Below are 14,637 nucleotides of genomic sequence, written 5' to 3'. Positions count from 1 at the left end.
TTACTCGATGAAAGATCTGAAGAAGTGAATCTTTCAGCGGGATAGTGATCCAAAGAACAGGGGATGGATGCTGAAAGAATATTTCACGCAGGAAACATCAGTTTCCGAGAGATTTTCCCAGACCTAAATACCAAAAACCACCTAAGAGATTACTGTCACATATTTCTGCAAACTGAATTAAAGGACAAGTACATGTTTCCCTATAAACTTGGATTCTGAGAAATGTGTTTATGCCATTTTGCCTTGAAAGAAATACCATTTTCCTCGACATTTAGTGACTTTAATGCATTGACATTTAATCAATCAATCAATCAATCAATCAAATTTTATTTGTATAGCACATTTCAGCAGCAAGGCATTTCCAGGTGCTTTACATAATTAAAGAAAAAAATAAGAACAGCATGTGACATTGAATAAACAATAAGAAAGGGAAAGAGATTTTTGAAACATACTTTTGTTAAGCGCCTGTCGTCGCCGGACTCCGCCGTCCGTTTAACACGGGTATTATCCAGGCCACGTCGCCTGACAGGACGGAATTTACAGATTTTAGTCAAAACGCCATTTGACCAGGATTCTCACACCTCCGGGTTTTAGTTAAAACGCCATTTAACAAGGATTAAGCGATCTTAAATGTGGCAGGACTGCTCACACTTTCGTCCACTTTAACATCAGGGTTTATCTTTATTTAACATAATCATGTCTTTGATGTGAGATTGCTAAATGTGTCTTAAAATCAACAGGAAGAAATGGCATCTAAACAACTTAAATCTGAAACCAATGGGTCAGTTTTAAAATGTTTTATTGACAAAGATCACTTCGTACCAATTCTACATGTGGGAAAGTTGATTAAAAAAATTATTATTCATTTAGCTCAAACAGCTGCAGTTGATTAGATTAGAAAACATGTAGGAGAAGAAGTGGTTAGTCGTTTATTTAAAAAAAGATCCATTATGCTAAATTCACATATTGCACTATTCTGTTTCCATTTGGGTCTGAACTGCTTCTAAAAACAGCCTTGGCGAGACCTGAGGCAAACGTAGAGGACTGTGGAAAGTGATACAGGTTTTACGTGTGTGGGGTCGGTTGGACCCCATTTCTAAACACAAGGGTTAAGAAAACAACCAGCCATTTTCTGTCAATAACTTAATGTTTTTTGGTGTCTAGGAAAACGAGTTGTTTCCAAAATTTCCCTGTTGAGTCATTTTCAATGGGTATTGTGCCGTTATCTGGCAACTCAAGCTGAGCTCCAGCATGTTTGATAAGCTGGTTTTACTGCTGTATGTGCTGTACAATGGCTGCTGGAAAAGAGAACTTTACCATTCAGAGACCACTTGCTGAATTATTGTTGGTTGTGCAGGAGACTTCTGCTTTTCAAAGATGTACGTTTGTATAGTTGCACATCTGTTTGTAGCCATTCTCACATGCTAGTGTATACGTTGAGTTGTTGGACGTGGCCAGCAGCAGCTTATTTGGATTTAAAGTGACAAGACGCCCTAAAACATGTCATTCTGAAAGGAGTTTAAAATAGGCAGAACTGAGAAGTCTAAAATCTCATTATCTAAGAATGATTTTTTGGGAAAAATGTAATAAACATTTCTTCCTTAACCCATAGACACATCCCAACATTTTTTTGTACAGCAAAGATTTTAATTTAATAATCCTGGAGTAAAAAGTGAGACAGATTGATTTTTCTTGATGAGGAAAAACTCAACCCTTTATTTTCATAAACCTCACCCCTTAGAGAATCTTTTGAGAGATTCTCCTTTAAAATATTGGTGTTTTTAAGAAAATCATACATTTTCTGTTTAGTATGTCAAATGTATTTGTATGTCACACATGTATTAATGGTAGTTCTTCAGGCGACAGAAGGCCGACTTTGTAACTGTCTTCATGTGGCTCTGAAGGTTCAGGTCAGAGTTCATCACTTCTCCCAGATATCAGGCCTAATCTCTAGTTTTCAGGTGTAGTAACTGAAGTTGTGTGTTGACTCTGGATCATTCCTCTTTAGGTCCAAACATAATAACTTCAGTTTTGTGTCTGTTCTGCTGGAGAAAACTTTGGCACACCCAGACATTTATCTGTCGCATTGTAATGTAGAGCTGTGTATCATCTGCATAGATATAGTAACTAATCTTATTACTTATAACCTGAACTAATGGGAGCATGTAGATATTAAAAGAGAGGGATCCCAGGGTTGAACCTTGGGGTACCCCATATGTGACTTCTGTTCGCCCCAATGAGAAATTACCTTGAAACAAAGAAGTTCATCTTATTCAGGTAAGATTTAGGTAAGAGTTATACGCTGTATTATCATCGATATGTAATAGTGTGTTCCTGTGTTTCTGCTTTAATAAAATGCCAATTCTCTGGAATATATCATCTGTTCAGATATCTCAGGAAAAGATGATTTTTTAAAACATGAATTTTAAACACATTCCCTCAAGAAATTGGCAGAAATGTTGTGACCAGGTTGAACCTTTTTATTTTGTAAAAATATGAGAATCATAGAAAATGAGAACAGAGACTGCGTGACCTGCCTCAGGCTCACTGGAAAAGGTTACTTATGCAATCGGTTTAAAAGATACTGAACAGAGTTTTAAATAATTTAAAAAAAAGATAGTTTTGCTTGAATTAAAGAGCAGTGTGAGTGCTGTATGATCAAATTAGCGCGTATGGCTCTGACTCTATATGTTGCGGCGGCGAAGCGCGAGGGGGGACTGACAGTCGGAGACAGTGATGGCTGATGGGAGGCCTGGTGGGCGGCGAGCTGTTTGTTGTTTTAACATTAGGGAGGTCGCAGCTTTGAGGAAAAGGGCTTGGAAGCAGATGGAGGTAAGAGACGGGCTCGAGTGGGTGGATGACCTCGCGTTCGCCTCTCTGTTCTCCAGCTGCCTTCACTTCTATGCTCTTTAAGAAATGCAAATTAACTGTATTTGTGGCTCAGATTGCTTCTTTATTGGTCTTTTTTACTCACATCCTGCTGATTTAATGTTAATTTAGCTGCGTTTTATGTTGTACTGTCAGGAATTAAGCTTCTTTACTATTTTAATTATTTAGGAATTCAAATTATAAAGGAACTTAGGGTTACATTTTTTGCATTTTGCTTTTCTTCGTCTGTTTTAATTTTAGTGCTTGAATAAAAACAGAATATAACCCTCCTGTTACTCATTGAATAAAACTGTAGCCATGTTGGACATAATGTCATCTGAACGCAAAGAGCTTTTATTCCTCTCTGCCGTCTCTAAATCACAGCTCTGTTTCTGAAACGGGAAAATGTGTTTGAATAGCTGAACGTGGTACAAAAGAAGGTCAGGACAAATGAAATATGTGAGCGGATGAAAGAGCAGATTAAAAGCAAGATCTATTTATAAGAAACACTGTCTGGTTTAATACAAATTTACAGTGAAAGGCTGAGAGACCCAAGGAGATGTGTTCATAAAGATAACGCAATAAATGTTACTTTGAATTTAATAATGTTTATATAAAAGACACAAGAACTAGGCTGGCTAAACGAAGATATATTTGGAAAACAATGTTCTCAAAAGATTCAAAAAGCACATTTTTATCTTTCATATAATATTATCTAAAATATAAAAATGTTATGTAAGTGTTATTTATATTAGAATTGTCTGAACATTAACATAAAGCCTGAGAGAAGCTTTAATGTTTGTCCTGTGACATTTTTCCATCTCCGTTGAATCAGCTCACAGTCACAGCACTGACAGGAGAGCAAAAGCTGTTTACAACAGATAAAAACCATCGTTTTACCTTTCATATTCCAATAATATTGTAAAATTAAAATCTGTAACGTGTTTCGTTTTAAGGGTTTATCTTTCTCCATATTTGAACAAAGACGGCATTTTGTGTCCCAAACCGTCGGATAGCCCTTTTAATTTAAAAATTAAATTAATCTTTTTTTCCTGTAGCGTAATTTAACCCTGAAAACAACTTAAGTTTGATTTTAGGGGAAACAAATTGGAAACCAAACTCTGTTGTTGTTATTACAACTCCCCATTGCCAATAAAATGGCATAATATTAATAAAAAATTTGCTCTAATAAGCTCTAAACTACAAATACAGTAAACCTACAATAAAGTTTTGGATCTACGTTGATTAATATCCTTTTGCTACAAAAAAATATTTAAAACCAAACTTGATTTTAGTTTTTAATTCTTTACCTGCAGGTACTTTTTTGACTTTGCGATTTTGGACACCCCTGATTTAAGTCAATAATTTCTTAATATTGGTGAAAACTTCTGATTATTTCACTTATTTTACGATTGTGCCGTTACCTAGCAACCCCAGCCAAGCGAAGTCTGTCTCCTAGCAACCACATTCTAATTCCACACATGACATGGAAATAATCTTCTTTTTCAAAACAATATTAAGGAATTATTTTCTTTAAACAAGCGTTAGCCAAGCTATTTGCAGTAGAAACTAGAGGAAAATACTTGGTAAGGTTTTGTATAGTTGCAGTTTGATCAGGTTTTCAGGGCCTTTTTAAGAGAATTAGTTGCACAACATCAGCAATCCTTTAATATACGTAACAGTGGGACAAACAAGCTAATGAAGTCTATAACAGACAAATGATTTTCATTGGAACTAGCTGAGTTAACATTTACTGTTTTAAAATGACTAAAATGTTAAAATGTCTTTTAATAGGGTGAATATCCTATGAATATATTTCAGTTGTCTTAGTTTTCTTATAACAGATATGATATAAATTGCGCTTTATCAGCCCATTTCAAATCGATTGTATTTTTATCACCATTTGTACCTTGTCTGTAAAAGACAAGCCGCCTGCTGCGACTCAGTGGATCGGCTTTGTCTGATAATTGTGCCGTTTACAGTGTGTTTGACCTTTTACGCTGCTGCCCACGACTTCAGTGAAATCTGTTAATGGTCCTCCCATCTCATAAAGCCTCACGATGCCCTTTGGCTGAAGCTTTGTGTTTCTGTTGAACCCTTAATCCCTTTATAAGGTCTGCAGTCATTAGCTCAAACACGGCTGTAAAAGATGTCCAGAGTCACATTTGAGGCGTCACTTAAAGCACAAATCACTTGATCTTTTCCTAACGAGGATTAACTGGCGCGTGTCTGCACTGGTTGGGGTTTTATTTTCGTTAACGTCAGACAGAAAGCAGGTATGTGCAACAACGTGGGTTGAAAAGTTAATTGCGTTTTAAAAATGTGTTGAACCACACACTTACAGGCAGTTGGTGTTTCTGCTCTTTGCAGGTGACTTCACTGCCATCAAGCGCTTAAATGAATATTAAATTCACAATAAATTCAACCACCTACAGTGTGAAGCTTTTTGCCTCATGCAAGATGATAAATAAAATTTTCTTAAAAGTAGAAATTCATTTTATATATATAAAACAGAGACCTGTTTTTTTGAAAGATGGGAATGCAAATATTTGGGTTTTTATTATTAAATTTTGCTGATGAGTTTAAATTGAAGCCATGTCAAACCCTTTTCTATTTTGGGCCATATAAAGATGATAAACTAAAATTACCTTTTTTTCTGGTTTAAACTTTTGAGATATGGCAGTATTTACAATAAGAGCAGCGTCTGAGTCTGCTGGAAGACTTTTCAACTCCACTTTAATCACAAGTTTATATTTGGGGTCAAGTATTTTTAAATGCTTTGCCTTGATTTCTGTTCTCAAATCTGTGTTTGATTGCAAAAGAGCTCTGTGGGTTTTCATTACTAAAGTTATGAGTCTGTTTGATTATATGAAGCATTCTGTGTCATAGCTTAAAATATAACAACGCTGTGAGAACATATTTTATTTCCACCGTGATTACTTCTACTTTTCTTATGTAAGCTTGTTTTAAGTTTTTTTTTCAGACAAGCCAACTTGTTTTATTATGAAAGGCATTTTTAAATATTATATCTACATTATAGTTTTTCTATGAAGCATTTATTAAGCCTGTATCCCATTAGAAATATTTGTACCACTTTAAGTTTTCACATTGCTCAACATGATAGATTGACACAAAGTTGGACATAATGGTGAATTGAAAGGAAATAAATGTGTGACTTTTTAGACAGGAGTGAAAAATGTTATTATTGTACATCATTTCTGAGTTTGGTCTGTTTTACAAAGAACAGACAATAAAATCAGCTTGTACACTTGTAAAGCTGGTAGAGATAAGACGTGAAACGTTAGGATAGGTCTATAGACTATACAAAACATTTATTACACAAAATCATTCTTTGAAAACAAGATTTTAATCTGTTCAGTTCTGAATATGTTGAGCTCCTTTCAGAAGGAGCTGAAACTTGCTGGAATTGCTTGGGTTGCTAGGTAACGGGGCTGGGCTTCTCGGGTTGCTAGGTAACGGGGCTGGGCTTCTTGGGTTGCTAGGTAATGGGGCTGGGCTTCTGAGGTTGCTAGGTAACGGGGCTGGGCTTCTCGGGTTGCTAGGTAATGGGGCTGTGCTTCTGGGGTTGCTAGGTAATGGGGCTGTGCTTCTAGGGTTGCTAGGTAATGGGGCTGGGCTTCTCGAGTTGCTAGGTAACAGCACAGTGCCCGTGGAATATGACTTAACAGTCCGGAGGTTTTTGAAACAACTCGTTTTCCAGACATAAAAAACATAAAGTTATTACCAAAAGAACAGCTGGGTGGTTTTTTTGGACTGTTTTTAGAAGCAGTTGAGACCCAAATGGAAGTACAAAAACGTGTAAAATGTGAATTTTCCATAATAGTTGCGTAATCTGAACACATCAAGAGTATGCAGGATTGGATTTGGACATTCTATCAGACAAAATCATAATAAAAGTGTTGAATTTTATTGGTACAAGAAAATTGTGAAAAAGCGCCTTTTTCATCGCATGTTATTTTTTTCCTCGTTTGTCCTCTTTATGTATTAATGTACTATTGGCGGGAGGAAGAAGGAATGCAAATCCCATAAAAAATCTAGGAAAACGAAAAAACCAATGAATCATTCATGTTGGCTCTTTTTGCTGAGGGTCGCTGTGTTTGATCTCACCAAAATCCCAATTTCTGCAAGGGCAACAAAGCAAGAGAGCCTTATGAAGTCCTGAATGATGAGTGCGTAGGAGAATTAGGATATTGAATGTCTGCTGAAGGTGTTGACCACAACATTGATGTAGTATTTAAGAGTTTCAATTTGAATCCAGTCAACTGTTTGTCTCAAGTGTCCCTCCCACACGCAGAAGCCTTGAGCTACTCTTGGCTGTGCTCTGTCTTTTCTCTCGTTTCTTTCTTTGTGTTCAGAAAGCACATTTTCTTCTGGATGCGAAATCTGTTTAAACCTTCGGAAAACCAGGTTGAATGGAAACCAGGGAAGTGGATCTCCTTGACCCGCTGCTGTAACTTTGTGCAGCTGGAAGGAAAGGGGAAGACGTTTGCTGCATCTGTGCATACATGTTCCTCGTGTGTGGGTTGGGGTTTTTTTTTTTTTTGCAAGCTCTCGCACTTGCCAGCCAATAATTGCACATAATTGCATCCATTTGTGGGAAAAAGGCAAAGATGAACATTAGTGAGATCACTGACATGTACTGCAAAGTGTTTGCTGCCTTAAGAGAGTCCTGCGGGCGGTCGACGAAATGTTGTGCTACACATGATGGCAGGTGGTTACTATGGTGACTGAGGCCAATGCATCTGCTTTTTTCCTGTATTAATTGACACCAAGTACCTTCGTTATATGTACATGGCCTTCTATCAAGTCATTTTCAGGAACTCCGAGTCCCAAAAACAGAGTCTGTTTGTCACAAAACTGGTTCTTTTTTTTTTCTTTGCAAATTTTTCAGCTTTTAAGAAGAAATGTTTTCAGCAATCAAAGGAAACAAACACAAGGTGTCAATCTCTAATCAAGCTCACCTTTTTCTTCAAAAGTGGGGAACAAACAAACATGTCGCACAGTTTTACTCTGATGATTTTCTTGTTTGTCAGTATCTGCTGTACTTATTCATGGCCTGTCAAGGATGTGACACTTCTTCGAGAACAATAATTGCAGCTAAATTACATCAACTTGAAGGGATCCTATTTCTTTTTCCTCCAAAGGGAAATTCAAATGCAGATGATGTAAGCTAGCTTTTGATCAATTTCCATCCTTCCACAATGTCTCTGCATGCATATTTATAAACGTTTGCCTACTTCTTCAGATATTGTATTAGGCAAATTAAAGTTTGTTTTGAGGTAATATTTTAAACATTCAACAGCGAGATTAGCCACAGAAACTGAGTTTATTAAAAGCATAGCCATGAATTAGGAACAGAGGCGACATCACACTGTGTGGGGGAGCTGTTAAAAAGTTTTACTAATGTTATGAGACAAAATGGTTTCGAATTTATCAATTTAAGCTGCTGGTAGTTTATATTAGCGATATTCATGGTTAGCACTGATAGCTTTACTAATCACACTCAAAAGAGCAACAATTATCTACAAAGTGACAATATAATTGAATAGAGTTCAAGAAGTTTATGACTTGTGTTAAACCGTTTGAAATTTGTCTTTATTCAGTTACTGACGATAGCGAGGTAAAAAAATACAACTTATAAAGTTATTTCTCATCTGACATAACTATTATTGCTGTTACTAGTTTTATTACTATCATAAAAGCCCTTTGTAAACATAGAAACTATTACCATTTTATCACTGAAACATTTGTGAGCACAGAAGTGTTTCTTGAGCAGTGGAGTGAATATATTTAACTTGTTCTCACATTTGTATACAGAGTGAATCGGGTCAACAGTGGATCTGCTGATGCTTGTCGGGGCCAACGTGCAAGCACAAATATTTTGTTACACTGTTTTGACATGTGGGAGGACATCTGTAAAGCAATAAGTGCCTGAGCAGCAGTGATACGTTGCCTTGTTGTTATGTGGACAATACGCCGCATCATCCAGGCAACAAAAGACGCGGCGGCTGGCAGGTGATCCTGCCGATCCACCGTCGTCAGACGACTGAGGAGCAGAAATGTCTCTTCGCCCATGTGTTTTAAGCAGCAGAGGTTAAAACAAACACAAAAAAACAAAAAGAGGGAAGGAAATGACAAGACGGAACAGATTGATCAGTCAGGAAATCACAGATGAAGATGCGGGAGAGTTTCTTAACACCCGGTCTCTCTCCTTTGCTGTGTAATTTGAGCCAGAGACTCGTTTCTCTTCTGCTTTTATCAGATGCTGAATGTGAAATTTCTGGGCTTTTTGTGCCCTTTATTTGTCCACATAGCAGACTTAAAAAAATGATGCCAAATCCTCCAACAATGCACAATGGGGTAAGCAGTTGCCAAAGAAACGCCGACGCTCACCAACTGGACGCTGCCGTTTCCTGGCCAGTTTATTGAAAACCAGAAATGAAAAGCGATGATCGGAGAGGAGCAGAAGAGGCACCTTGTGGGCTGAACGGTTGAATAATTGGCCAAAGCACCTTCACAAAAGCACAGCGTGGAAAATTTTTTTATTTTTCAAGGTGATTCAGATGCGACAGTAAATGTCAGGATGTGGGTTTTGATGGTTTTATTGCAGCCTGTTTGAACGATTACTGGTTCAGGGCTGGGAACAACAATGACCTCATCCTTTTGCAGTGGATAAATATCGATTCATGAGGTTTATCCAACTGCAAACTTGGTCATTTTGAATTTAAAAGGTAGAAAATGGTTCCATCTATGGATAGTTGAGTTTTAGTATTTCTTGTCAGTGAATTATCTCATGCACAAACCGGTGTTTGTGTAAGGTTGAGTGCTCAAAAAGCGCTCAACCTTTTTAGCTTGAGCGCTAAAAAGGTTTGATTTAGGGTTTATTAAAAGACTAAAATATTTTATTTATCCCAAAGGGAAATTAAAAGTTGTTGTAATTCATATTAATTACAATTCTTCAAAGACTTATTGTAGCTGGTGATGGCTTTTGGCAGGAATGATATCCTGTAGAAGTCTGTTTAACAGCAAATTTGAAGAAGCCTCTGACTGAAGATACTGTTTTTGGTAAGACATCCTCATGAAGAGGATGTCAGTGATGACTTTTTTCCTTTTTTATGCTGAAATACAAATTTTTTGTTTTTGCTGTCTTTTGTTTGTACAGCTAAATGTGAATATTTTAACATGCTGCAGTAATAATGAAAACCACCTGATGGCAGTGTGGTTACATTTTCATCTGGTGCAGTTCGCTTTCACACTGCACTAAGTCAAACAATCCAAACCTTTTTTGTGTGTGTTACCTGTTCTTCTCCTCGCCTGTGGGGGCGCTGCACCCACAGGCAGCACCCCCACAAAAACCTCTGAAGACAAGAGAGCAACTTCCTTCTTCTCGAAATGTAAACAAAAAATTGAGATTTTAGCAGTTTTCTTTTTCTTTAATACGTTGTGGTTGTATCTACCTAGAATTTAATGGAATTAATTATTTTAAGCTTATTAAGTTGTCATATTAACCAAATGTTAATAATGTAAGTTTGACAAACAATTTGTTATATGTAACAATTTAACTCATTTTTTTAAAAGTAGGAGCTCCTTTCTCCTTTTTCAGTGTGCAAGTTTATTTATAAAGCAATTTTTCAAAGGAGGAAGACAAAAACAGGCGTCGATAAAAGAAGTTAAAGCTTTTAAATCAACATGGAGTGATTTATTGAAGCTCACTGACTGCTGATCTGATTTCCTCAGGGAACTCCCTCCAACATTTAGCTTTAATTGCTAAAAGCTCCTCACCCAAGCATCAAAAACAGACTTAACTGCTTTCAATTGAGCCTGTGGACGGATTTGTTTATTTGCAAAAACAACAAAACAAAACATGGTTTGGTTTTTCATACTTGTCTTAGTACAAGGTTAGTACAACATGACTTTTACAGAAATCAAGAGTTGAGGAATTAAAAGCACATAAAATGGTCTTTCTGTGTTTGAGAAAAAAAAAATTGGACTTATTTTACTTCCAATAAAGTGTGATTATCCAGTTAATTTTGTTAGAGTGAGATTGGATTAATTTGTGAATTAGAATAAAAAAATCAGCTCCTAAAAACAGAGTATTCATGGATACAGTGAAACTTCAACCTCTTTCTTGTGTAACGTAACTCCAAATTATTCATAGAAAATTTTAATATTTGCAGACCTTTTCATTCTTCTTATCTAAAATATTTGAAAGAAAATTAAGCCCAAAGGTGCAATGCTAAATGACATGTTGGCAGCCAATCAGAAGTGCCGTTCAATTTCCTTGGCTCTGATTGGCTGAACCCCAAACAGCGGACATACGGAAGACCATAGATGTCACCATCTGCAGTGGGGGCAGATAGTTCTTACTGTTAAGGTATATTTGGGGTGTGAATTATTAAAATTTGTTGATGTAAATGTTTGTAGAGTAGGTCCAAAGTTTTAGGGCTGTGGTTTGTAATCTCAGTTCACTGTAAAAATTAAAATGTGAAATAATGAAAACTTTGAGTTATTTAAAGTTTTGAACATAAATATGGTTAAACCAATGAAAAGAACCAGGAAGGAGCTAAACCCAATAATATGAGTTATGAGAACATATAAAAATAAAACAGAGCCTAAGATTGAACCCTGTGGGACACCGTATCTCACAGCAGATAATCTTAACCTGAGTGAGATTGATAAATTCATGTTTTTTATAATTTCCAAAACTTTTCTGTATCATTTCCATAACAGAGCGAGTGCATCTGTGTGTGTGAATCACGATGAGGCGGCTGAGTCACAGTTTGTGTTGCAGATGAAGTCAGTCTGGAGGGGACGGTGGTGCACAGAGCCGAGTGCCGGCCCGTCGTCTCCGACAGCTACATGAAGGTCAAGAGGTCAGTGAAGCTCCAAGCTGTTGGCTCTCTGGATTTTGACACGCATCGTTTACATTTGGTACAGAGCGGAAATAAATAAATGGATCGTTTTAAACCATTTTCTGCTCATTTTCAACTGGAGAGCAAATTAAACCAGTGGAGAAAATATAAAAACGAGCAGAAAATAAACAAATGTAGTGGTTTAATGATGTTTTCTACCTAACTAATGGCTGAAGCCCATTTTTCTTTGGTTCTACTCTTCTGACTATGGAAGCCCATTTCCGCCAAGACAAAAACTAAATAAATAAAGAGCCAACAGGAAGTTGTGATTACAAAAGTAAAAGTCTTAATCACTTTTATTGTCATGATTATTATTTTTTTTAAACTTGAAATTGACTTTCTCCTTTAATTATGACTTTAAAGCCCCAGATTATTGTAATTATAATTTTATTCTCTTTAAATTTGATATCAAAATTCATAATTGACTTTAATGCCAAAAATGTACTTTTATTCTCATATTTATTACTTTAATTTTCATAATTATGACATCAAAATGTGTAACTTCAACTTGGTTTAAATTAATAATAATAATTTAATTTATTATGCCATTGTAACATCAGATTGAAATCTTAAAGGGCACAAATTAAGTCAGTGTTTCGGCTATTCTGCAGTTTTCTGGAAGTTTGTTCCAGATAAAAACTGCATGAATGGTAATGAAATAATTCCTAGTTTATTTAACTTTTGCAAACTTACTTAAATGTCCTGTAAACACACAGAGAGAGAGGAGATTGATCTGTTTTGTAACCAAAGTTGCTTCTTTCATCACTTAGTGGCTAAAAATCAAGAGATGTGAACTGATTTCATGTGAATTACAGCTGCTGTTGAATGGTGCACAGAACAACACCCCACTCCACTCTCCCTGTTTTGTTGTTGTTGTTGTTGTTCGAGTCTTTGTGTCCTCTTCACTGGAATATGTTTTCCAGCCACAATTAGTGGATGGCATCGCTATAGCAACAGCATCTCTGTGGCAGATGCAGCGCTACAATGCGACCCGAGGCGAACAAACGGTTTGTATCAGTGTGTCAGCTCTCAGAGCGGCGAGGAGCAATTTAAAGGGAAAGACTTCAGGGATGGAAATGTTTACAGTTGGAGCTCCAGAAATGTCAAATTTATAATGCTCCTCACAATTAACTCTGTTGCAGGCAGAGATGACGGCGCGTCTGTCCCGTTTGCAATCACTCCAGTGGAAATGTCCCCACATGTTCCCTGTGATTACATAAAACACGCAGCGGGTATAAATGTTACGAGAAAGGACTGACAGAAAGCAGCAGATCTCCAAGGAAAGAAGCTGCCAGGGTAGATTTGACGAGATGAACCTGAAGATGCTGACAGCTGCTGCCCTGCCTGCCACCAGGCACATCTGTCAGCTTTTCCACAGAGACTCAAACGCCTCGCTTTTCTTCGTCTGCTGTGTGTCTGCCAGGCTGCAGGTCGAGTCCGTCAAGCCGCAGCGTTTGGTGCAGCAGCTGGACCGAGCCGTCGCCACAGTCTTCAAGCCTGTGGCCAACCACGACTTCAACGTAAGGAGGACGATGCTGCAGGCGTGAAGGCGTGGCACCAGTTTGGGTCAGAAACGGAGACGGTTTCAGCCCGGCGACCACAAGTTTACATACACTCACCAGCATGACTGACTGCTCCACTGCTTGGTGGTTACACATTAAACAGTGGCAGAAAATGCTCACAGAGGTGGCAGCAAACACTTTAGTTTGGCACAAACTAAAGTGTTTGTCCAAATTGTTTTTACAATTTGGACATTTGAAGCTTAAATTGTTTTTACTGTTGCATTTGAAGCTTAAATTGTTTTTACTGTTGCATTTGAAGCTTAAATTGTTTTTACTGTTGCATTTGAAGCTTAAATTGTTTTTACTATTGCATTTGAAGCTCGCCTTTTTATGTAACTTTTACTGAAATATCTTCTTGCTTTCTCCTGTGCTGTGATTCATTAGGCAGCACAAACTGACCTTTAAGGCAAAGTGCTCTCAGCGCCGTCACTGACTGTGGCTTTTAGCGATGCTCTTTAGTCGACTTTAATCAGTCTGTTGGTTAAAAAAGTGAATATTTACCTGCTTATTCACAGATGAGAGCAAAACACCTGAAGATTTGATTGGTCAGCCCTGCTGCAAATATAGAAATTATCTGTTTTTTCAAATTTCATCCTACTACAACCACAAATTTCAATGTGATTTAGTATTTAAAGGGAATTAAAACAGTACTTTGTTTTTGGAAAAATTTAGTAGTAGTAATCTGAAAAGTGTGGCGTGCATTTGTTTTCTGAGTCAATATTTTATTTTTTGTGGTTACAGCTGAAAGACTTGATATTTTTTTTCATTGCAAAACACCATAAATTCTATCAGATTGGATGCAGAGAGGTTCTGGTTCTGGTCTGTTCAGCATGCACAGAACCAGAACCAAACATGGAGAAGAAGCATTCAGCTTCTAGGCTGCACTTGTCTATTCTAGTAGCCATTATACAGTGCAGTAGAACCAGCTGACCAAATGTTCTGGAATTCTGCTTGGGTTGCTAGGTAACGGGGCTGGACTTGGCTAAGGTTGCTTGGTAACGGGACTGGACTTGGCTATGGTTGCTAGGTAACAGGACTGGCTTGGCTAAGGTTGCTAGGTAAGGGGCTGGACTTGGCTAAGGTTGCTAGGTAACGGGGCTAGACTTGGCTAAGGTTGCTAGGTAATAGCGCAGTACCCACTGTGACTTAACATTTGGGAGGCTTTTGAAACGATTCATTTTCGAGACACCAAAAAATATTAACCTATTGTCAAAAAAACAGCCTGGTGTTTTATTTTTTTAAGCGCTTTGGCTGTTTTTAGTAGCAGCAAAGAC

At 37.3% G+C, this 14,637-nt stretch overlaps 1 protein-coding gene across 3 annotated transcripts in view; it reads left to right on the top strand.

Annotated features, from left to right (window-relative positions):
* Positions 1-14,637, top strand: part of LOC106950291 (general transcription factor IIF subunit 2-like) — a 59,676-nt gene that overhangs the window by 40,130 nt on the left and 4,909 nt on the right. For all 3 annotated transcript variants that reach the window (XM_015037046.1, XM_015037045.1, XM_015037044.1), the window contains exons 6-7: positions 11,681-11,762; positions 13,225-13,321. In XM_015037046.1, the coding sequence (XP_014892532.1) occupies positions 11,681-11,762; positions 13,225-13,321 (179 nt within the window). The remainder of the gene's footprint in view (positions 1-11,680; positions 11,763-13,224; positions 13,322-14,637) is intronic.

The sequence above is a fragment of the Poecilia latipinna genome, unplaced genomic scaffold, assembly GCF_001443285.1.
Source record: "Poecilia latipinna isolate Pla-1442-1.1 unplaced genomic scaffold, P_latipinna-1.0 Scaffold390, whole genome shotgun sequence".
Classification (NCBI taxonomy): Eukaryota; Metazoa; Chordata; class Actinopteri; order Cyprinodontiformes; family Poeciliidae; genus Poecilia; species Poecilia latipinna.
The sequence above is the reverse complement of the archived record's forward strand: the minus strand, read 5'-3'. Positions and strand labels throughout refer to the sequence as shown.